Source organism: Carcharodon carcharias, chromosome 15, assembly GCF_017639515.1.
Source record: "Carcharodon carcharias isolate sCarCar2 chromosome 15, sCarCar2.pri, whole genome shotgun sequence".
NCBI lineage: Eukaryota > Metazoa > Chordata > Chondrichthyes > Lamniformes > Lamnidae > Carcharodon > Carcharodon carcharias.
In genome coordinates, this window is record NC_054481.1 from 64159052 (window position 1) to 64183277 (window position 24226).

Consider the following 24226-nt stretch of genomic DNA (forward strand, 5'->3'; position numbering starts at 1 on the left):
GGTTTTGTGTACCCATGTAATGTACACTAGGAGAGGTTCTGTGTACCAGTGTAGTGTACATTAGGAGAGGTTCTGTGTACTCGTGTAGTGTACACTAGAAGAGATTCTGTGTACTCGCGCAGTGTACACCGAGAGGTTCTGTGTACCCATGTAGTGTACACCAGGAGAGATTCTGTGTACTCGCGTAGTGTACACTGAGAGGTTCTTTGTACCCGTGCAGTGTACACTAAGAGAGGTTCTGCGTAGCTATGTAGTATACACCAGGAGAGGTTCTTTGTACTTAAATAGTGTACACTAGGAGAGGTTCTGCATATTCGCGTGGTGTACACTAGGAGAGGTTCTGTTTATTTGTATACTGTACATTAGGGAAGTTTCAGTGTACCATTGCAGTGGTTGGATTGGAGAAGTTAATCCAAATATAATTCAAATTTTTATAATGAAAAGATGAACAACACTTTGAAAGCTCCAATAATTTGAACCGTATGTGCTTGTGGTTCCAGCAGATTGCACTTATCAAGGTGAGTAAAGGGTGTGAAAGAAGGCATTCTGAGAGTTGGAGTCCTCCACTCTTGACTTTCGAGCCTCAGAACCCACCAGTCTTGTTTGCTTTGGAGTGGACACACTGAACTTTCAAAGCATTGTGAAGTTGGAGGCCACAAGTGCTGGCAGCTTACTAACCTGGCCTGTGATGCCACCAGAGCTACAGAGTGGGTGGGCCACAGCTGGGGAGCTTGCTAAGTTCTTGGTGCAGTGCCAATGGCACTCAACCAATTCTGATTTCTTAACTATTTTTAATTTCAGGTTTGCATCACTTCCTCCTGCTTATTGAGTCGTTCCACCATCGAGGTGGTGTGTAATCTTAATGCAGCAGCTCCAGAGCCACCAGTCACACCACAGAATGACAACTCGTCCCGGGACCTCTGCAGAAGAAGCCCAAGCCACTGCCGGTGAGCCCAGGTAAGGGGGAATCAATAACTCAATTATCACAGCCTTTCCCACAGCTCAAAGCTCCTTTGAGCAATTTACTTTTCTTCAGATGTAAAAAAACACATATATAAGGTGACCTTGGACTATGCCGTCCACAAAATCTAATCCTAACTGATAACTTTTTGTTAATTAATCATGGGAATTGAGAAACTCTCCGAGATTGATGCTGGTCACTCAGAGTGACTCCTCTGATTCTTGTCAAACACAAGTTTTTCCATCTCATTATATAAGAGAAGCAAAGACTTCCAGCACCAAGAGGGTTAATCAGAGAAAGACCCATCTCCATCCTCAGCAACTAGCAACTACTTGGCCTCCTGGGCACCAACCCCTGAGTCCCAGTGGCAGAGGGCTGGAAAGCCAATCCAATGAAATGGGTCAGCAGTCTGTATCCCAATCCTTGGGGATTTGGGAGAAGTGGGTCAGCAATCTATATTCCAACTCCTGGGCATGGGGAAGCTTGTATCCTGGAGAGAGAAAGGGCACAGGGCTGTGTGACCTTGGGTCTGTGCCCCTTTACAGTGCCCCGGGTGCCTGACCAGTGTAGGAGGGTGGTTGTGGGTGGTGGAAGATTTGTGCCCACAGTCATCACTGATTATGCTTGTTAGGTGGACAGGGACTAAATGGATTCTCTACCTTATTTTTCTCTTGATGCATTTAGTGTCCATCAGGTTTAGAACCAAGAGCAGAAATTGGTAGGAGGGTTAGTGCCCAAGGCTACAAGTTTCTTTTCAAAAACTCAGCAAAACCCTCAGAGGGCAGACTGCAGATTTACTGGAAGCTGCACCTTATGCAGTGCATTCTGGAACCATCAGCCGGCTAGGCATCCAGGATGGGAGGAAACAAAATCATCTCACCACATCCTGCTGAATGTTTGCTAATCTCTGTTTCTCCAGATAACCTCCCACTCCATTCTCCAAACAGATATTTATCCAGCTCCATTTTGAAAGCATTGATCTGCACAACATGAACAACTTTTGTAATCTGCTCTTTGTTGGGGTTCGAGCTGGGTGGTGATGGGGGTGGGTGTAGGGTTTGGGGGTTTGGGAGAGTTAATCCCTCAGCTCTTTTGAAGTTTCTAAACTTTAAAACATTGGCTCCTGTACATTATTTTGTCCCTGCATCTGTGAATCCCTGGGAATGTTTTCCAATGTTAAAGATTCTTTAATTGTTGTTGAGGTATTTGTTGTCACCTGTAAATAAGCTAGCTGCTTAGTCACTGACATGATTCACTATTATCCCTCTGGAGAGGGTCAGCCTCATCTACCTGTTACTCCAGACCCATACAAAATAATTGACCCTTCAACTCCTCAGGACAACTAGAGATGGGCAATAAATGTGGCAATTGCTGTTAAGTAAACACAGCCTGAAATCACTCAGAGTTTCATTGCTATTTGGTCAGGAAACATTGTGCCCCAAAAGGAAATATACATTAAAAAATCATCTACACCAGAGGATTTTAAAGCCAGGAATCACAACAGTCTTCATCTTCAAATAACACAGGTTCGGCTGTATGAATTTCTCCTAATAAGTTTGAAACTAAACCTAGCTCAATTCCACCCCTTGACCCAAGTTAAGCAAGCTTAAAATACTTGTAACTTGTAACAAGTAATTTCTATTTTAGTCGCAGAGATGAAAGGTCAGTGTTCTGGTTGCTCAATTAAGTACTGTACACTCATCCCTCCCACCTGCCCTCACACTTCCTTCAGTTTCTCTTTCCTCATCGCCCAGAGTGAATCTTCCTGTTTTTAAATTCCCTTTTTTTACACGCTGACTAGACCTAAAACAGAGGCAGGTCTGGAACCAGGGGTAAATGGATTGAATAACATGTGGTCAATGGGCTATAACAGATCAGTAGAAGAGATCTAGGCTAACTCAGCTCTTGAGAGTAAACCTGGAAGTGAACAGGATTAGAGAGAGTGCAGGAAATGAGGAGTGTAATGTATTGGGGCTAGATTTGCACAAGATCAGGAATGGAATAGTGTTATGTTTTATTATGGGGTCACTTTGCTTGTGCAGTGGTTGCACACTTATCTGCCAGCAGGCGAGTCGATTACAATACACTGCAGATGCAGAGACCAATATGAAATGAAGCACACACTGTTTATTTACACAAACAACAGAGCACTAACATGATGTGCGCTTCTCCAACCAGACCCTACTCTAGACTAACATTAACATTCTAGCCTGCGCTACATAGCTATTGGGTCTTACAGTCACATGGTCAATCTGCTCAGTCTCCTAAAGGTTATTACACCCCAGATTACCACATCCCTCACCCTTTACTTGAAAGTACATTTTACAATATAGTAACTATTTACAAAAATGAATCATTCACAAATTCAGTCTCTCTGGAGGCTTTTTCAAATGTGTTAACCATCATTGTTCTACAACTTCCAATGGTTTATCTGAGGCCTCCCTCTCAGGAGTTATCCACTAGGCACCCCAGTAGGAACCTGTAAGTTTGCCTCTTTGACTCTCTCAGAGTCAATGGGTTCTGCAGGTACTTCCAAAGCAAGAGGAGTTCCTTCTCCCTATGGTGTAGACTCCAACAGGAATGCTTGGAGCACCTTTATTGTGAATCTGTTTCCTGTTTCCTGAGGTGATCTACATGTCTCCTGATTATCCAACCTTCAACTGATATATGGTAGGACTGGGGCCTTGTCACTGCACTGACTTTGCCTGATAGCCATTAGCTTCTCCTACAGTGAAGTTTCTTTCATGACCTTAGTAATTGTGTTCATTTTTCTGGGCCTCCTGACTTCTCTCTACCTCACCCCCTAAATTTGACCTTATGAGGCTTAACCGTGTCCTGAGACATCTCTTCATTAATAATTCTGCAGGCGCAATACCTATGAGCATATGTGGCATAGTTCTGTAGCTGAGCAGGAATGATAACTTTGTTGCTATGGAGATCCCTTCTGTTTTATCATTTCGGACTTGAAGGTCTGGATTGTACTCCCGGTCAGCCCATTGGATGCAAGGTGGTATGGCGGGGTCTTGACATATGTTATACCATTGAGATTTGTAAATCTTTGGAACTCTCCGCGAGTGAATGCCATTCCATTGTCAGACATTATTATCTCTAGTAAACCTTGTGTCGTGAAACTGACGCAATCTGTCTATGGTGGCAGCAGATGTGGGTGATCGCACCTCATACACATCCATCCATTTGGAGTGAGTCGATAAGCAAAGGGAACATTGTGCCTAAAAAAAGTCCCCGCATAGTAAACATGGAGGCAGACCCATGGCCTTCCTGGCCATTCCCAACGATGCAGTAGAATAGAAAGAGGCAATTTCTGCACCTATTGACCATGTTTTTGATTTCAGTGTCCGCCCCTGGCCACCATAACTAGCTGTGCGCCAACATTTCCATTTTGGAAATGCCAGGGTGAGCGCTATGCAATTCTATCAATAATGGTTGTCTTCCTCTGGGAGGCACAATGACTCTCGCTCCCCACAGTAAGATGCTATGCTGGTAGGTGAGCTCGTATCTCCTGTTAAAGTAGGGCTTCATCGCGTCTGACTTTGGCTCGTTAGACCATCCCTGCAAGACTTGTTCCCTGATATGAGACAATACTGGATCACTGTTTGTCTATTCTCTGATCTGTTTGGAATTCACTGGTGATGAATCCCGAAAGTTTAACAACAAAACAAGTTCTTGAGGAATGGGGACATTCACAGTACTGTCCTTTAGGGGTAATCGGCTCAGCACGTCAGCATTGGCAATCTAGCTTCCCAGCCGATGGATAAGCAGCTAGAATCAGCGCCCACCTTTGGATGCATGCTGAGGTGATTGGGGTATTGCCTTATCTCCCCCAAACAAGCCTTGTAGTGGTTTGTGGTTGGATACTATGGTGAAGTGGTGACCATAGTTGTTTTGGTGGAATTTCTTAATGCCAAATACAATGGATAAGCTTTCTTTCTCTATTTGTGAGTATCTTCATTCTACCACACTGAGTGGTCTTGAAACGTAGCCAATGGGCCATTCGGAGCCATCTGTCATCCGGCAGGAGAGTACTGACCATACCCCCAAAGGGGGTTTCTTTGGGTTGAAATGTACCAACAGGGCTGATTGAATGCAGTAACTGCTTTACTGTTATAAAAACCTGTTCTTGTGGGGCTTGCCAAGTCTACCTGTGGTTTTTCTTGAGTAACCCATATAATGGAGCCAGCACTGTTGACAAATTTGGGAGAAAATGACCGTAGTAGTTAACCATTCCCAAGAAGGACTTGAATACTGTGGCATTTTTCGGGGCTGGCTCCTCACGAATCCTTGTCTTCCACTGGGTGAAGGCCCTGTGAATCAACCCTATGACTCAAGTAAATCACTTCTTTTGCTTGGAAGATACATTTTTTCCCTATTCAAGCGTACACTGGCTTGTGAGAAATGCTTCAATACCTCTCCCAAGTTAGCCAGATGTTCTTCAACAGCTAGTCCTATAACTAGGACATCATTGAGATAAACCACCACATGGGGTAGTCCTTGGCATTAATTTTCCATAGTCCATTGGAAAATGGCACAAGCTGATGCAACTCTGAAGGGTAAGCGGGTATACTGGTATAATCCCCTATGTATGTTGATAGTCACAAAATCCCAAGAGGCCTTTTCTAGCTTGAGTTGCTGGTAAGTGTGGCTCATGTTGAGTTTTGTATATGAGGTTCCCCCTCCCAGCTTGGAGTACAATTCATCAATTTTTGGTATAAAGTCCCTGTCAAGTCCAGCCACTTTGTTGATGGTCAACTTGTAGTTCCTGCATATTTACCCGCTCTGGACAGGCTTTAGTACTGGAACTATGGGTGCTGCCTTTTGAAAAATTGTACAGGTTTTTTTTATTCATTCATGGTTATAAGACACCCAACCTTTCCAGCCTGTCTAATTCAAAATCCACCTTTTCTCATAATGCATAGGAGACTGACCTCGCCTTCAAGTGTCTGGGGTTTGCTCCGGGATCCATAATGATGTTAGTTTGCAGTCCCTGAACCTTCCCGAGCTCTCCCCTGAACACGGGCATATTTCTGTAATAGTTCTTGCAGATCTTTCATTCCTAGTTGAAAAATCTCAGTCCACTCTAATTTTATTTCCTTAAGCCAGTTCCAACCAATTAGAGACGGACCCTCTCCTGCTACCACTATTGGGTTTGGTTAGCAGACTGGTTTCCATATTGTACTGGAACCTTGCATATACCTTTCACTTGTATGTTTTCACCAGTATATGTCTTTAGTCTGGCATCTGAGTTTTCCAGCTTTAGTGAGTGGCCTCCTGCATTCAGATACTTAAATGTCTGTTCCCCTATGACTGTTATGGATGCCCCTGAATCCACCTCCATTCAAATGGATTTTCTATTGACTTCTACTGTCACGTAGATTGGCTGTTTTACCCATTTTCAAGTTGTGTAGTGAGTAAATATCTGACTCTGTTTCTTCTGTTTCCTCCATTATATAAATTTCACAACTTCAGCCTTTTTGTTCAAAATTCTGCCTCAATTTTTCTTTACAATATCGCAAAATGTGCCGATTGCGATGGCAGTAGCAGTCCTTGGTTCTTTTAAATTGTCATTCTTTTGTAGGCTGTCTGGTTCCAATTTTGCTGTTATGAATGTGGTTTTTATCTGTTAAGCCATTGCTTTTTGCTGGTCTGTTAATGGTGGCTGTTTCCCGCCTTTCCGCGGAGCCCTGCACTTCCGCGCCATTTCTAACCGGTGTTTCCCTCTCACCGTGAAGAACGGCGCCATTTTGTGCTCTCTTGATTTCTTCTGAATCCCCGACTGCGCTTTCCATTGCGAGCGCCAACTCCAGCACCTTGCTGAAATCCAAATTTGTTTCTGATAACCTTTTTTGAATGGCATTTTTGTTAATCCCACACACTAATCGGTCTCGTAACATGTTATTAATCGATGTCCCGAACTCACAGACCCCTGTCAATTGTTTTAAGGCTGCTACACAGCAAGTGACTGTTTCTCCAGGGGCCCGACACCTCGAATTGAATTTAAAACTCTGCGTTGTTACCGAGGGCTTCGGATGGAAGTGGCCTTTCACTAGATTCACCAACTCATCAAAGCTCTTGAAACCTGGGGTGTTGGGTGCCAATAGGCTACGAATAAGGCCGTATGTTTTACTGCCACATGTCAACATGAGGATCGCCTGCCTCTTCTTCCCCCACCCCCACCCCCCCACGATGTGTCGTTGGCCAAAAAGAAAAATGTGAGGCATTCAACATAATGTGACCAGTCATCGGTGGTCTGATCAAACGGTTCGATGTGGCTAAATTGTGGCGTAGTGGAGGGCAATGACTTTGACAACTATAGTGAGGGTTTACAATTGTAATGTACTTAAAATCGGCCTGCAGGGCACAGCTAATTCACTTCAGTTGAGTTTTTGCAGCTTTCCTTGGTGTCGTCGACTGGTCGTGTTTTGCCTCGTCACCAGTTGTTATGTTTTACTATGGGGTCACTTTGCTCGCAAATCGGTTGCACACTTATCAGTCAGCAGGTAAGTCAATTACAATATACTGCAGACGCACAGACCAATATGAAATGAAGCACAAACTATTTATTTACACAAACAACAGAGCACTAACATGATGTGTGCTTCTCCAACCAGACCCAACTCCAGACTAACATTAACATGGTAGCCTGCGCTACAGAGCTATTGGATCTTACAGTCACATGGTCAATCTACTCACATTCTCTTAAAGGTGTGTTACACCCCAGATTACCACAAATAGGAAATCAGTAGGTCAGGGATGGGACAGGAAACAAACAGGATCAGGAATGGAATAGGATACCAGCAGGATCACGGATGGGGCTGGAAACCAATGGGATCAGGTATGGGGATAGATCTAGAAACCAGCAGGGTTAAGGATAGAAACCAGGAAAAAGTACACTTGGATAAAGTGCCAGACACTGGGAACAGTTACTAGGCGCTGGGAAATTTATGCACATATGGATTACATCTGAACTGCAAGATCAGTCTTTGGGGAACGAGAATTCAGGGAAAGAATGAGTGTCTGGAAGCTGAGTATCTGTAACACAACCCACAGAATTTAGTGAGGGGCACTCTTGAGATAAAGAGGCCCGGGATAGTGGAGGCATTTTCCATCAAAACCCGAATCGAGAGATAAAAACACAAAATGCTGGAAAAACTCAGCAGGACTCACAGCACCTGCAGAGGAAGAAACAGAGATAACATTTTGGGTCCAATATGACTCTTCTTCTTCGGTTCTGACGAGGAGTCATATTGGACTCCATGTTAACTCTGTTTCTCTCTTCACAGACGCTGGCAGACCTAAGTGTTTCCAGTGCTTTTTTGTTTTTATTTCAGATCTCCAGCATCTGCAGTATTTTGCTTTTATTTTAGTGGAACAAGAGCCTTGCAAGGGGATCACTAAGATAGCAAGCTGAATCATTGGAAACAGGTGGATGAAGGAGAAGGTGAGAATGATCACCAATTCAATGGTGGGCAAGACTCCAGACAGAGGCAGTGGAATCAGTGAACAGGAACAGGGACATGACTGGAGGAGAGGTATAAGAGAGTACAAAATACATAAACAATGGAAGCATCAGAAATAGGATGCTGGAATTGAGACTGTTGTGATAGTCAGGAATAATGATGTAGTGGGAATATCAGAAACATGATTTGATCAAGTGAATGAACATAAATCAAACACTCAGGCAACACAGTATTCAGACAAGGCAGAGTGGACAGAATTCAACAGCAGCTTGTATTTATACAGAGCCTTTAAGGGGTTTCACAAAACAAAGTTTGACACCAAGCATGCCATAGGGCAGATAACCAGAAGCTTAGTCAAAGAACTAGGTTTTAATGAACATCTTAAAGGAGGAAAGAGAGATAGAGAGGTTTGGGGGCATGGAGTTTCAGAGCTGAAGGCTGAGGCAGCAGAAGGCAGGGGCGCCAGTGGTGGACTGATAAAAATCAGAGGCGCTCAAGAGGCCAAAATTGGAGGAACAGGGAAATCTCAGAGGATTGTGGGGCTGCAAGAGGTTACAGAACTAGGAAGGTTGGAAGCCATGGAGCAATTTGAAAATAACAAGATTTTTAACTATGAAACGTTTAACCGGGAATCAGTGTAAACCAGCAGGCATGGATGGTGATGTGTGAATGGACATGGTACGGAGAAGAGCCCAGAGTTGGTTCTGCTTGGGAGGTCCCAAACTATCATCTTTCACTCTGTCTCTTTGGGCAGAATTTTTAGGTCGGCCTATTGGCTGCAATTGGCAGATCTGGGATTGGCCAGGGAGCAGACTACCCACCATGATCGGCCCCTAACTGTGATTTCACGCTGATTGCCAATTAATGGCCAGCCAGCATGGGGCGTGCGCTGAAATCCTCAGTGCTGCCGGGATGGGGGCGGGAGGAGGGTGGGCACTGACGTAAGCATGGGGCGCAGGCGAGCGAAAGCTCCCTGAAGGTAGAGCTGAAGCCTTGAAAACAGTTAAGTAAAGTTTGTAAAATCAGGGAAAAAAAAGTCCAAGCATCACAATCAGTCACCTGAACATACACGTGACAAAAATGATGTCCATAAATTTTTTTTTAATTTAATAGCTTTAATAACGGAAACTTCATCCTGCCCTTTGATGAGGTTTCATGAAAAAAGCAAAGTCCACCTGGCTGATTCGCACATCTGCCAACCATAAAGTTGGACAGGCCACGAAAAATCAGAGACAGGTACAACTTTAATGACTCTAATTAGCCTCTTGATTGTCAGCAGGCACGCTTCCAACTTTTGCGTGTGCCCGCCGATTGAAATATTGCGTGAGCATTTGGGACGCTCACTCGACACCATCTTGCACAATTTCTCATCCAATCAGGTCAGGCGCACTCCCACATATTGACCTAAAAGCCCTGTCTGTGTTATTCTCTTTTTCTGTCTCTGGTTGCCCTTTTTAACTTAATTCCACACTCCTGTCCCTGTCTCTTTCTCTCTTCCTCCTCACTTCCCTGCACCTTCTCTCTCCCCCTGTCCAACCCCTGGCTGTGTGTCTGTCTTTCTTCCTTCCTTTATAAATGTTTCTGACACTCTGCCTTCCCATCTTTGTTTGCTCTTTCTCTCACTCCAGCAGCGGCTGCGAACAATTAAATTGATTTTCTTCCTGCAGGTTTTTGCTGACTTTTATTGTTAGAATTTGTTTAAAACTCATGTCTGATTTTGAATGACTGTCTCTTGTAAATCCTATGACTCTGGCCATCAGGATGATCTGCAAGTGAAGGTCTCCTAGCAACAGTTCAAGGTCCACAGCAATAAAAAATTTTCCAATCATAACCAGAATCCTACTTGGTGGACCAACCATCCCCAAACACCCCCTGTCCCTAAAACCCCTCTCTTTCTAAAACACCACTCTCCCTAAAGCCCCCCTCTCCCTAAACCCCATTTCCCAAACAACCCCTCTCCAAACATTCCCCTCCCCAAACCCTCAACTCCCCAACCACAGCCCACCTAGCCAAGTATATCAAAGCATTTGCAATACTTAATAAAAGCATATTCCAAAATTTCAGACTGTTATGGTCTGCCTAATGATCCTAAAGACCATCAGTAAAACCATTACGTCTCCATATTGGGGCACGGGAGCAGGGTCAGTATTCGGGCAGGGGTTGTGTCTATATGCAGGGTGTCAGTATTCAGTATGAGGGCTGGGTCTATACTGAGGGGGGTCAGTACTCAGTATGGGGGTGGCTGTGTCTATATGGTGGGGGGGTCTGTATTCAGTATGAGGGCTGGGTCTATACTGAGGGGGGTCAGTATTCAGTATGGGGGTGTCTGTGTCTATATGGTGGGGTGGGTCTGTATTTAGTATGGGGGCTGTGTCTACATGGGGAGTCAGCATTTAGTATAGGGGCTCTGTCTATATGGCGGGGTCAGTATTCAGTAGGGGGGCTGTGTCTATATGGGGGGGTCAATATTCTGTATGGGGGTGTGTCTATATGGGCGGGTCAGTTTTCAGTTTGGGGCTGTGTCTATATTGGAGGGGTCAGTATTCAGTATGGGGGGGTGCTGTGTCTACATGAGGTCAGTATTCAGTATGGGGGGGCTGTGTCTATATGGGGGGGGTCAGTATTCAGTATGGGGGGCTGTGTCTATATGGGGGTCAGGATTCAGTATGGGGGCTGTGTCTATATGGGAGGTCAGTATTCAGTATGGGGGGCTGAGTCTATATGGGGTTGTGTCTATATGGAGGGTCAGTATTCAGAAGGAGGGCTGTGTCTATATGGGGGTTCAGTATTCAGAAGGGGGGCTGTGCCTATATGGGGGGTCAGTATTCAGAAGGGGGGCTGTGTCTATATGAGGGTCAGTATTCAGAAGGGGGGCTGTATCTATATGGGGGTCAGTATTCAGAAGGGGGGCTGTGTCTATACGGGGTGGGGGGGGTCAGTATTCAGAAGGGGGGCTGTGCCTATGTGGAAGGTCAGTATTCAGAAGGAGGGTTGTGTCTATATGGAGGGTCAGTATTCAGAAGGGGGGCTGTGCCTATATGGAGGGTCAGTATTCAGAAAGGGGACTGTGTCTATGAGGGTCAGTATTCAGAAGGAGGGTTGTGTCTATATGGGGGGTCATCAGTATTCAGTATGGGGGCACTGTGTCTATATGGGTGTCAGTATTCAGTATGGGGCTGTGTCTATATGGGGGGTCAGTATTCTGTATGGGGGTGTGTCTATATGGGGGGGTCAGTATTCATTATGGCGGGGCTCTGCCTATCTGGGGGTGTCAGTATTCATTAAGGGGGTCTCCGCCTATGTTGGGGGGGGGGGGTAAATATTCATTATGAGGTGGCTCTGCCTATGTGGGGGGGTCAATATTCAGCACAGGTGGGCTGTGTCTATATGGGGTCTGTATTCAGTATGGGGGGGTCTGTGTCTATATGGGAGGTCTGTATTCAATATGGGGTGGTCAGTATGGGGGTGTATCTATATGGGGGTTTTCAGTATTTAGTATGGGGAGCTGTGTCTATATGGGGGGTTTGTATTCAGTATTGGGGGGTCTGTTTATATGGGGGGTCTGTATTCAATGTGGGGGGGCTCTATCTATGTGAGGGTTCAGAATTCAGTATGGATGGGGTCTGTGTTTAAATGGGGGGGTCTATTTAGTATGGGGGCGCTGTCTATATTGGGGTGTTCAGTATTCAGTATGGGGGGTGTTGTATTGATGCTCAATCAAGCTGCAGTGTGTTGCTGAAGCTCCTTCCAGCTTCAACAGGTTCAAAAAAGATATTTTCTCTCTGCGTCAGGACTGATGAAGGAGATGACGGTGATTTTTTTGAAAAACTGACCGCCATTCAACGGAAGCAGGAGAGTTTGCAGCATCTGGACTACACGCAGGTACTATGCTGTCAATGCTCCCCACAGAGCTCCAGAGCTGCCAAGGGAAACATTCAGCTGTCTGGCTGAATTCACTGACCTAAGCTCCCAGTGCCTCTGCTGCTCAGATTCCCCAGGGTGACTGCCCCATGAATACAATGCTGCCGGGGGCGGGGATGCTGCCGGGGGCGGGGATGGGGTTTTTCTGTATGTGATCCTGGGAGACAGTCAGATTGATGGCCTGAGTGGGTAAGACCCACATGGTCAGTGTCTGTGTTCAGTGTCTGTGGTTTTTGTCTGTGGTATGTGCCCATGGTCAGTGCCCGTGCTCAGTGCCTGTGGTCAGTGCCCATGGTTAATGCCTGTGGTCAGTATCTGTGGTCAATGCCCATGATTAGTGCCTGTGGTCAGTGTCTGTGGTCAATGCCCACGGTTAGTGCCTGTGGTCAGTGCCTGTGATCAGTGTCTGTATTTTTTGTCTGTGGTCGGTGCCTGTGGTCGGTGCCTGTATTTTCTGTTTATGGTTGGTGCCTGTGGTCGGCTCCTGTGGTCAGTCCCTTGGTCAGTGCCCAAACCACAGTTCTCTGCCATTGTTTTTGAATTCCAAGTCAAATGTAACTTCTTTATTTTCTCTGTTTGCCACAGCCACTGGGAGATGCCAGTGACACCCTCTGTCCTCAAACAGTTGGGCACAAGAACAAGCTGAAGATGTCATACGGAGAGGTAACATCCACCTTCGCCTTCAAGGACAACTTGGAGTGCATGGGGTGGGGAGAGGGGAGTTGAGAGCCAAGGGTGGGGGGAAGTTGGTGACTGGGAGTTATGGGGTGATAGTGGGGGGACGAGTTTAGGGCAGGGGTCGGGGGGTGGTGCTTGGTGACTGCGGGTTAGGGGAAGATGAGGATGGGGCAGGATGACTGACGATGGGACTGGCAGCAGTACAATACTCTTTCAGCTGTTTGTTGTCTCTGTTCCCATAGCTGCTTTTGCTTTACGAGGATGTGCTGTACACCCTGATCCACCGAACTGGTGTCCCCTCCTCAACACACATCACAGACCAGGATGAGATGCTCCGCTATCTGCAGAAGGTAATTCAAGAGTTACAGGCAGTCCCACATGGTACCCCCATGGATAGAAGCAGTGCCACATTGCAATCCCAGGGGTAAGATAATTCCACACTGTAACTCTGATGGCACAGGTAGTCTCACATTGTAACTCCAGTGGTACAGACAGTCTCATATTGTAATTCCCACACTCTGTCCCCACAATTACAGGCAGTCCTACACTGTAACTGCCACCACACAGACAGTGCCACACTGTAACCCAAGGGGTACAGATAGTCTCACACTGTAACCCCAGGGGTACAGGAAGCCCCACGCATACTCACACTGTAAAGGCTACAGACTGTCACATGCTGTAACTCTAGGGGTAAGGGCAGTCCCACACTGTAACTCCAAGGGTACGAGGAGCCTCACACTGTAACCCCAGGTGTACAGGCAGCCCCACACTGTAACCCCAGGTGTACAGGCAGCCCCACACTGTAATCCCAGGGTTACAGGTGGTCTCACATTGTAGCTCCAGAGGTACAGACTGTCTCACATTGTAAGTCCAGGGGTACAGACTGTCTCACATTGTAACTCCAGGGTTACAGACTGTCACATGCTGTAACTTTAGGGGTACAGGCAGCCCCACACTGTAACCCCAGGGATACAGGCAGCCCCACACTATAGCCCCAGGCAGTTGTAGGTGGAGAAGCATTAACAGAATGTATGGCATAGTGTTCTTAGGGAAAGGGGCGGAGACAGAGAGAGTGAAATATACAAGCAGATAGACACAGAGAGAGAGAGAGAGGAAAAAATAGAGATAGGCACAGAGACAGACAGAAAGTGAGGCAGGGAGGCCCAAATTAGAGACAATGGTGGATTTAAACTCTCCCACCTGGGAAATAAAACTGGTGCTGGGGATCAAGCTCATTACTGAAACCACATGAGTTTGATTGTATTGAAGTGGTGCCTGTAATGACGCTGATCCAGAACTGTAGGTTCACCTCTGGGAGGCTAGTGGCGAAGCTGCTCCATGTATCTGTGGTTACAGAGCGAGGTGTGTATGGGCTGATTAACTTTCCTTGCAATGCAAGCATCCTGTTTCACAGATTCCTGCACATCCACCATCCTCTTGGAATAACTTCCTCCCTGGATGGGATGGACTGACTGTTTGAAAACATTATGACTTGGGGCAGAGAGTGGGCTGGCATTGGTCAGAATTGCTGCTCCTGACTCCTGCCAGGAATTTGATGGTCATCAGGGAAGATAGGATCGTACTCAGCTGTGATGCCCCCTGTAGTTGAATATGCTCACTGCCTAGGTTCACATCTGAAGAGTGGTTGTCTGGGCAAGGACAGTGAATCAGTCCTTGGCACTCTGTGTATAATGATATATTCAGACTGTGAGAGGATAATGCAATTTTAAATGTTGCAGGTTTTCAAGCTGGATGAGAGCAACCATGAGGCCATGATGCAGAGAGTGAAAGAAGCAAAGGTAAAGGTGTCTCCAGGTGTTGGAGCTCAACATTGGGGGATTGCTGACACAGTAAACTTGCTACTCCAGCACAGGAGACAAATTCCCAATAAACCTTCCCCAATATTCCCAGTAAACTTATGCTGTGACTAGTTTAAGGGAACTTAACCCAATTTGTCTACAGTCACAAATCTTTTCAGTTTAAAAGGATTTACACCCCTGATTTACAACCCCCGCCCTAATTTACGCTGTCTGATTTACACCACCACCCTGGTTTACACCCCCTTGTTTACACACCCTGATATACACCACCCCGATTTACACCACCCCCGATTTACACCTCTCAATTTACACCTCTCCCCCGATACACACCTCTCAATTTAAACCCTCGCGATTTAGAATCCTGATTTACTTCCCTTACAACCCTTGATTTACACCTCCCTATTTACAACCTCTGATTTGGACACCAACCTTCCGCCTTCAATCTTCCTTCCTACCAGCACTGACCGGGACAGTTATTCTTGGCTCCGAAGTGTGGATCACAGGTAATCTGGATTGGTCATTTTTGACTGTCAGCCCACTGTATATCTTTTTGGTTCCTGCTCAAAATAAAGAAATGCAGATAATTGTTTATAAACTGTTCAGGTCAAATAGCAGGAGACCGGAACTGACATATATTTTGGGTGCCAATTCACACTGAATTTCTTCCTCATCTTTAAAAAAACTTTCTTTGCTTCTGCAGCAAACTGTATGCCCAGACGCAGTGTCAGGAAACGTTATACCCATAGTTTGATGCCGGAATGTTGGGGAACAATGTCCATGGTTTCAGGCTGCGATACTTGGGGTGTATTATCTGAGGTGCAATGTCCAAGGTGTCAGGGTACAAAGCCCAATGTGCGGGGTGCAGTGTCTGCGGGTGCCTCTTTTGGGGGGTACCTTGTTTATGGGTGCCAGTCTGCAAGTGCATATCCGGGAATGCAATATCTGGTGTGCCAGGTCCGGGGCATGCCATGTCTTCATGGATGTCTGCTGGGCCTAGACTTTTAGAAGCAAACACCAAAGTAGAGCTGGGAGTTAATTCCATGAGCCTGCTCAGCTAATGCTGCAGTTTCTGGAGTTGAGGGCAAAGGAACTCAGTAATGAATTTAGTATTTTTTTGAAGTTTTCTGTGAGATGGATTAATGCAAAATCACAGTTACACAAATCTAAGTGCAAAAGAGGCCATTTGGCCCATCGTGCTAGCACTGCTGCTTCCTTCACACCAGAGCTCTCTACTCTGGTCCCGATTTCCTGCCTTTTCCCTAAGACTCTAATATATTTTTCCTCTGTGAGTGATTCCCTAATTTCCCCTGTACCTGATTCAGCTTCCCTCACTCCCTGTGGGAATGGACTCCATATTCCAGTCATCCTTTGGGGGAATATTTCTTTGAGCCTCTCTGAAAAGATTCAACTTTAAAACTTTAGGACAATTTCCTTTGCCTTCTCTTTTTAGTTACCAGTGATTTTCTCAATCCTGCCAGGTGATTCATGGTTACTGGCTGGTTGGCACATCCGCTTTTTGTTCACTTGTGGTTTCCTGGCATATATGAAAATGTGAGGTGTGGCGATTTGTGTTAAAGATCAGACTTTTGTACCTGTAGTTTGAGTTGGCTCTGCTGTTTCTGTGTACCATTTAAAAGTCGGCTGTCTATAATGATTCTTTATACAATGATTTTTCAGTGTGGAATTTATTGTTCTTGAGAAACCTGACACAGAACATCCCTGGTTTCAATTTTCCACAAAGCTTGAGGATAACCCTAAACCGCATCCGTACAATTCAATGCGAATACATGATGTACAAGTGAAAAGCTAAAAATTCTTCAGTCTGCAACTGTGGTCACCTAGGGCAGACCATGAACATTTAATAATAAAAACAAAAAAACTGCAGATGCTGGAAATCCAAAACAAAAACAGAATTACCTGGAAAAACTCAGCAGGTCTGGCAGCATCGGCGGAGAAGAAAAGAGTTGACGTTTCGAGTCCTCATGACCCTTCGACAAAACTTGAGTTCGAGTCCAGGAAAGAGCTGAAATATAAGCTGGTTTAAGGTGTGTGTGTGGGGGGCGGAGAGATAGAGAGACAGAGAGGTGGAGGGGGGGGGTGTGGTTGTAGGGACAAACAAGCAGTGATAGAAGCAGATCATCAAAAGATGTCAACGACAATAGTACAATAGAACACATAGGTGTTAAACAACTTTAACACCTATGTGTTCTATTGTACTATTGTCGTTGACATCTTTTGATGATCTGCTTCTATCACTGCTTGTTTGTCCCTACAACCACACCCCCCCCCCTCCACCTCTCTGTCTCTCTATCTCTCCACCCCCCACACACACACCTTAAACCAGCTTATATTTCAGCTCTTTTCTGGACTCGAACTCAAGTTCTGTCGAAGGGTCATGAGGACTCGAAACGTCAACTCTTTTCTTCTCCGCCGATGCTGCCAGACCTGCTGAGTTTTTCCAGGTAATTCTGTTTTTGTCATGAGCATTTAATGCCCAATTCATAAACACAAAGGAGAAATCACAGTGACGCACTGTGCTACTCCTGATGCAATTATCTGACTTAACCACTGGAATATAAAATTATAGATACTGTTATACATCTACATCAGCCAGAAGAAAGAGAGGGAAACCAAAAAATGGGGCCCATCAGCTGTAAAAACAAAAATAAAAACAAAAAACTGCGAATGCTGGAAATCCAAAACAAAAACAGAAATATCTGGAAAAACTCAGCAGGTCTGGCAGCATTGGTGGAGAAGAACAAAGTTGACGTTGAGTCCTCATGACCCTTCAACAGAACTAAGTAAAAATAGGAGTGGGGTGAAAAGACGGGGCCCATCATCTACCATGCCTGTTTCCATTCTTTACGAGAGCTATCCAATTAGTGCTATTCTCCTGCACTTTCCCCAGAGCCTTATGATTCTTTTTCCATCAAGTATTTATCCAAATTTATTTTGAAAGTTACTATTCTGCATCTCTGACAGTGCAGCACTTCCTCAATACTGCCCCTCTAATTGTGCAGTACTCCCTCAGTACTGCCCCTCCAACAGTACGGTACTCCTTCAGTATTGCCCCTCCAATAATTCGTCAGTACTGCCCCTCCAACAGCCCAGTACTCCCTCAGTACTGACCCTCCTATAGTTCAATATTTCCTCAGTACTAACCCTTTGACACTGGAGCACTCCCGCAGTACTACTCCTCATTGGCTCTCCACACTGAAAGTATCATCACCCCTTCATGCAGTGCATTCCAGATCATAACAATGATTTTTTTCCCCTCATGTTGACTGATTCTTTTGCCAATTACCTTAAATCCATGTTCTCTGGTTATTGACAGGTCTGCATCTGGAAACAATTTCATTTTTATTTACTCTATCATAACTGTTCATGATTTTGAACATCTCTATCAAATCTCCTGTTGGCCTTCTCTGCTGTAAGGAAATAATCCCAGTTTCTGTACAGAATGGAAGTCCCTCCTCTCTGATACTGTTCTAGTAATTCCTTCTAAAGGATGGTGCCCAGAATTGAAGACATATTTCATCTGTAGCCTGTGTCTTATAGAGAGCTTTAGCATGACTTCCTTATTTTTACACTCTATTCCTTTGTTTAGAAAGCTAATTATCTGTCTTATTTAACAGACTTCTCAACTTGAACTGGCGCCTTCACAGGTTTTTGAACATACACCCCCAGGTCTCTGTTCCTGCACCCTTTTCAAATTTACCATTAAGTTTATAGAATGGTTGCAACTCAGAAGGAGGCAATTTGGCCCACTGTGTCTGTGCTGGCTCTATGTGAGAGCAACTCAACCAATCCTATCCCCAGGGTAGCTGATTCGCCCCCTTCTTTGGTTCCTCATAGCCTTGCAAATTTTTTTTTTCCTTCAAATAATTATCCAATTCCCTTTAGAAAGCCACTATAGAATCCATCTTCAGCACACACGCAGACAGTGCATTCCAGAGCCTAACCACTTGCTGGGTTTTTTAAAAAATTTTGCCTCATGCCACCTTTAAATCAGTGTCCTCCAGTTCTCTATTGCCTCTCTTCATTCTTCCTATCACTTCATACTTCTCTGCATTAAATTTCATCTGCCATGAATCTGCCCAATTTCCCAGTCTGTCCAAATTTTCCTGAAGTCCAATACAGTTTCCCTCGTTCTTTATTAGATTTCTGAGTTTTGTAACATCTCCAAACTTTATAAACCCAATTCCAGGTAATTAATATAAATCTCAAAAAGATGCTTTAAGAAAAGAAAATACTTCAGAACAGAATCAGACAGACAGCAGAAATCCTCTTCCTGCCATCTTGCCTGCTGCAGTTACTGGTGGTCTTGTTGTGTTCAAGGAGTAGCTTCTAGTCTTATCAAAAACCAGATGAAAATGTGGAAACAGTAGCTTATCTTGTTTGACGATTTGATTTATACACTGGCTGTTTATTTCCTTTCTTGCAGGTGGTCCTGTGCATTTTCCAGTGGTCAGTGATTAACCCCAGGCTGTGCTAATACCTGTTTCCTTGTGTCTCCTGCAGATGCCCTCCTGGTCCCTGAAAGTGACTGTCATGGAGGCAAGAAACCTACTGGCCAAAGATGCCAATGGTGAATAACCTGAAGTTTCCAATCTGGCAGAGACCCTGTGAAGTGGCAGCTGCCTTCTGTGTTCATTTGTCTACTGCGGTTCTATATTAATCTTCAAGGGGGGGAGAGATACTGAACCTGTTCAGGGAGGGGGCTTATAGGTGGATCAAGTTTCACACTCCCTATGTATTGTTTCATGACGCAGGTTGAAAGTGGAGGTATTACTGTTCTTATATAGTAACTAACATCAAACAAACAAGGAGTTCAGGTAAATGAAGTGATTACTCAGTGTATTAATAAAGTTTTTTCTCCCCTGCACTCATCTAATCTAGTCAATAATTTGCTGTAGCTGGAAAGTACTGTGTAAGCAGGCTAGGTTCTTTCTTGCATTTTAGACAAGGTAAACTCACTCTCAGCTGTAGGAGCTGAGTAGTTAATTAGCTAACTGGCTGAATCTGGTTACTGTAGCCCCAGTTCATTTTTACTATAAATTCAGTGTCCTGTAGTGTAGCCTTAGCAAATGGGGTACAGCTGGCTAACTGAGTGAAGACTTGGGGCTGAATTTTACGTTCATCAGATGGGCATGCGCCCTATCCGATCAGGCATAAAATCATGCACAATGACGTTGGGCTCGCGATCTTTTGGTCGGTGGGTGCATGCGAGAGTCGGCAGCGCGTCTGCTGACAATTAAGAGGCCTACTGAGGCCCTTAAGCAATTAATTAATTTGTATTTTTCGCTGCCTGTTCAACCATTCAGTTGGCGGGTGGGTGAATAGATCAGGCGGCCTCTGCATTTTAACGAAACCCCATCCATGGGTGGGGTGAGGTTTCCAATGGTAAATAAAAATCCGTTAAATACTTTGCCCACTCATTTAACCTATCTATGTCACTTTGTAGTATAGGTAATTAGGAAATAGCTGTAAATGAGGAAATGGAAGGGAGGGAGGAACTTGGAAAAATTACAATCACCAGGGAAGTGGTATTGAGCAAATTGTTAGGGCTGTGGGCTGACAAATCCCCAGGTCTGGATGGACTTCACCCTAAGGTCTTGAAAGAAGTGGGTAGTGAGATAGTTGATGCACTGGTTTTAATTTTTCAAAATTCCCTAGATTTGAGGAAGGCTCCATTGAATTGGAAAATAGCAAATGTAACTCCTTTATTCAAAAAGGGAGGGAGACAGAAAGCAGGAAACTATCGGCCAGTTAGCTTAACATCTGTCATAGGGAAAATGTTAGAAGTTATTATTAAAGATGTTATAGCAGAGCACTTAAAAAATTTCAAGGCAATCAGGCAGAGTGCACATGGTTTTGTAAAAGGGAAATCATGTTTAACCAATTTATTAGAGTTCTTTGAAGGAGTCACATGAGCTGTGGATAAAGGGGAACTGGTGGATGTACTGTACTTTGATTTCCAGAAACATTTGATTAAGGTACCACATCAAAGGTTATTGCGGAAAATAAAAGCTCATGGTGTAAGGGGTAACATATTGGCATGGATAGAAGATTAGCTAGCTAACAGGATGCAGAGAGTTGGCATAAATTAGTCTTTTTCTGGTTGGCGAGATGTGACGAGTGGTGTGCCACAGGGATCAGTGCTGGGACCTCAACTTTTTACAGGTTATGTAAATGACTTGGATGAAGGGACCGAAGGAATGGTTGCTAAACTTGCTGATGACACAAAGATAGGTAGGAAAGTAAATTGTGAAGAGGACATAAGGAGGCTACAAAGTGATATAGATAGGTTAAATGAGTGGGCAAAGATTTGGCAAATGGAGTATAATGTGGGCAAATGTGAAATTCCTCATTTTGGCAGGAAGAATAAAAAAGAAGCTTCTTATCTAAATGGTGAGAGATTGCAGAGCTCTGAGATTCAGAGGGATCTGGGTGTCCTAGTGCATGAATCACAGAAGGTTAGTATGCAGCTACAGCAGGTAATTAGGAAAGCTAATAGAATGTTATTGTTTATTGTGAGGGGAATTGATTACAAAAGTAGGGAGGTTATGCTTCAGTTTACAGGGCGTTGGTGAGACCACATCTGGATTATTGATCTCCTTACTTAAAGAAAGATGTAAATTTGTTAGAAGCAGTTCAGAGAAGGTTTACTAGACTAATACAAGGAATGGGCAGGTTGTCTTATGTGGAAAGGCTGGACCGGTTAGGCTTGTATCCACTGAAATTTAGAAGAGTAAGAGGCAACTTAATTGAAACTTTTAAGATCTTGAGGACTTTTGACAGGTTGGATATGGAGAGGATGTTTCACCTTGTAGGAGAATCTAGAACTAGGGGGTCACTGTTTAAAATTAAGGGGTTGTTCATTTAAGACAGAGATGAGGAGAATGTTTTTCTCTCAGAGGGTTGTGAGTCTTTGGAACTCTCTTCTTCAAAAGGCAGTGGAAGCAGACTCTTTGAATATTTTTAAGGCAGAGCTAGATAGATTCTTGATTAACAAGGGGATGAAAGGTTATCAGGGTTAGGCAGGTATGTGGGGTTGAGGTTACATTCAGATCAGCCTTGATTTTAGTTGAATGGCAGAGCAGGCTCAAGGGGCCGAGTGGCCAATCCTGCTCTTAATTCTTATGTTCATATGTATCCCCTCATTAAAAAACATCCCACCATCATGTTCAATACCTTCCAGCAGCTTGTCCGTGTGGTCAGTATTCAGCCTGAGCTCGGGCACTGAGTGTTAACAAGCTATTCAACCAAAGGTGGAAGCATCTATGAAGGTGGTGGTTAGGTTTAAAACCTTGCAGCACTAACACTGCACTGCATGTTCCTTTAATAAGTGAAAACAGAGCCATAGTTTATCAGCATATACCATCTAGATTGAGGAAATATGTGGCCATTGCAAGCGCAGCCAACCAATCAGTTCACTTCTCCATGAATACACATGGACCTGTTAGACACGATCCCAGAGATTACTCCATGATCCTGGTGATTCCTCTGTGATCTCAGTGATTACTTCGTGATGCTGGGATACTCTGATGCTTTGATATCCTGGGATTCTAATGATTGTTCCATAATCCCAATGGTTATTCTAAAATCCCGTGAGATTACTCTGGGATCCCATGTGGTTACTCTAGGATCCCATGTGATTTCTCTAGGACCTTGACGATTACTCTGGGGACCCACGTGATTATTCTGAGATCCTAGTGTTTTACTCTGGGATCTGACCAATGTCACGGATTTGTGTGCCCACCCCACCACATCCCACCTCCCTCTGCCACCAACTCCCTTTTGACTGAATGAGCACCAACTATTGTCCAGTGAATTTTGGTGACTGGCTGAGAGGTCATAAAGCATTCACTCTCTGATACTCCGTGCAGGTTTCAGCGATCCCTACTGTATGTTGGGAATCACTCTGGGACAGGCCACACGGGAGACCGAGGAGAAGAAAGAGCGGAAATTCAGCTTTAGGAAGAAAAGAGACAGGATAGAGAAAAGGTCGAGCCTCAGAGAAGCACTTCCTGCTAAGTACATTCAGGTCACAGATGTCAAACCAAACACACTGAATCCAGTGTGGAACGAGAGCTACACATTGTGAGTATCAAGCCTGCTGCACAATGAGACAGCTGCACTGTTGGGGAAGCAGTAGCAAGGGAGTGCTGCACTTCAATATTGAGGGAGCGCCACACTGGTGGAGGAATAGTACTGAGGGTAGGTCAGTACTGAGGGAGTGCTGCACTGCCGGAGGGGCAGCACTGAGGGTGTGCTGCAGTGTCGGAGGGTCAGTACTGAGTGAGCACTGCACTGTTGGAGGGGCAGCACTGAGGGTGTGCTGCACTGTCGGACGGTCAGTACTTAGGGAGTGCTGCACTGTCAGAGGGTCATTACTGAGGGAGTGCTGCACTGTAAGATGGTCAGTACTTAGGCAGTGCTGCACTGTCTGAGGGTCAGTACTGAGGGAGTGCTGCACTGTCAGATGGTCAGTACTGAGGGAGTGCTGCACTGTCGGATGGTCAGTACTGAGGGAGTGCTGCACTGTCGGAGGGTCAGTACTGAGGGAGTGCTGCACAGTCAGAGGGTCAGTACTGAGGGAGCGCTGCACCATCGGAGGGTCAGTACTGAAGGAATGCTGCATTGTCGGAGGGTGAGAACTGAGGGAGTGCTGCACTGTCAGATGGTCAGTACTGAGGGAGTGCTGCATTGTCAGGGGGTCAGTACTGAGGGAGTGCTGCACTGTTAGGGGGTCAGTACTGAGGGAGTGCTGCACTGTAGGAGGGTCAGTACTGAGGAGGTGCTGAACTGTTGGAGGATCAGTACTGAGGGAGTGCTGCACAGTCAGAGGGTCAGTACTGAGGGAGTGCTGCACAGTCAGAGGGTCAGTACTGAGGGAGTGCTGCATTGTCGGAGGGTCAGTACTGAGGGAGTGCTGTACGGTCGGAAGGTCAGTACTGAGGGAGTGCTGCACTGTTGGAGGGTCAGTACTGAGGGAGTGCTGCACTGTCGGAGGGTCAGTACTGAGGGAGTGCTGCACTTTCGGAGGGTCAGTACTGAGGGAGTGCTGCACTGTCGGAGGGTCAGTACTGAGGGAGTGCTGCACTGTCGGAGGGTCAGTACTGAGAGAGTGCTGCACTGTCGGAGGGTCAGTACTGAGAGAGTGCTGCACTGTCGGAGGGTCAGTACTGAGAGAGTGCTGCACTGTCGGAGGGTCAGTACTGAAGGAGTGCTGCACTGTCGGATGGTCAGTACTGAGGAGGTGCTGCACTGTTGGAGGGGCTGTACTGAGAAAGCGCTGCACCATCGGAGGGCCAGTGCTGAGGGAGTACTGCACTGTTAGGGGGGCTGTGCTGAGCGATTGCTACACT

General features: G+C 45.4%; 1 protein-coding gene across 1 annotated transcript in view; it reads left to right on the plus strand.

Moving 5' to 3' along the window:
* Positions 1–859: 859 nt before the first annotated feature.
* Positions 860–24226, plus strand: part of baiap3 (BAI1 associated protein 3) — a 69342-nt gene continuing 45975 nt past the window's right edge. Inside the window, exons 1-7 of the mRNA XM_041205972.1 lie at positions 860–957; positions 12228–12318; positions 12943–13020; positions 13278–13385; positions 14775–14834; positions 19377–19443; positions 22745–22958. Coding sequence (XP_041061906.1) covers positions 863–957; positions 12228–12318; positions 12943–13020; positions 13278–13385; positions 14775–14834; positions 19377–19443; positions 22745–22958 — 713 coding nt within the window. The 5' untranslated portion in view covers positions 860–862. The remainder of the gene's footprint in view (positions 958–12227; positions 12319–12942; positions 13021–13277; positions 13386–14774; positions 14835–19376; positions 19444–22744; positions 22959–24226) is intronic.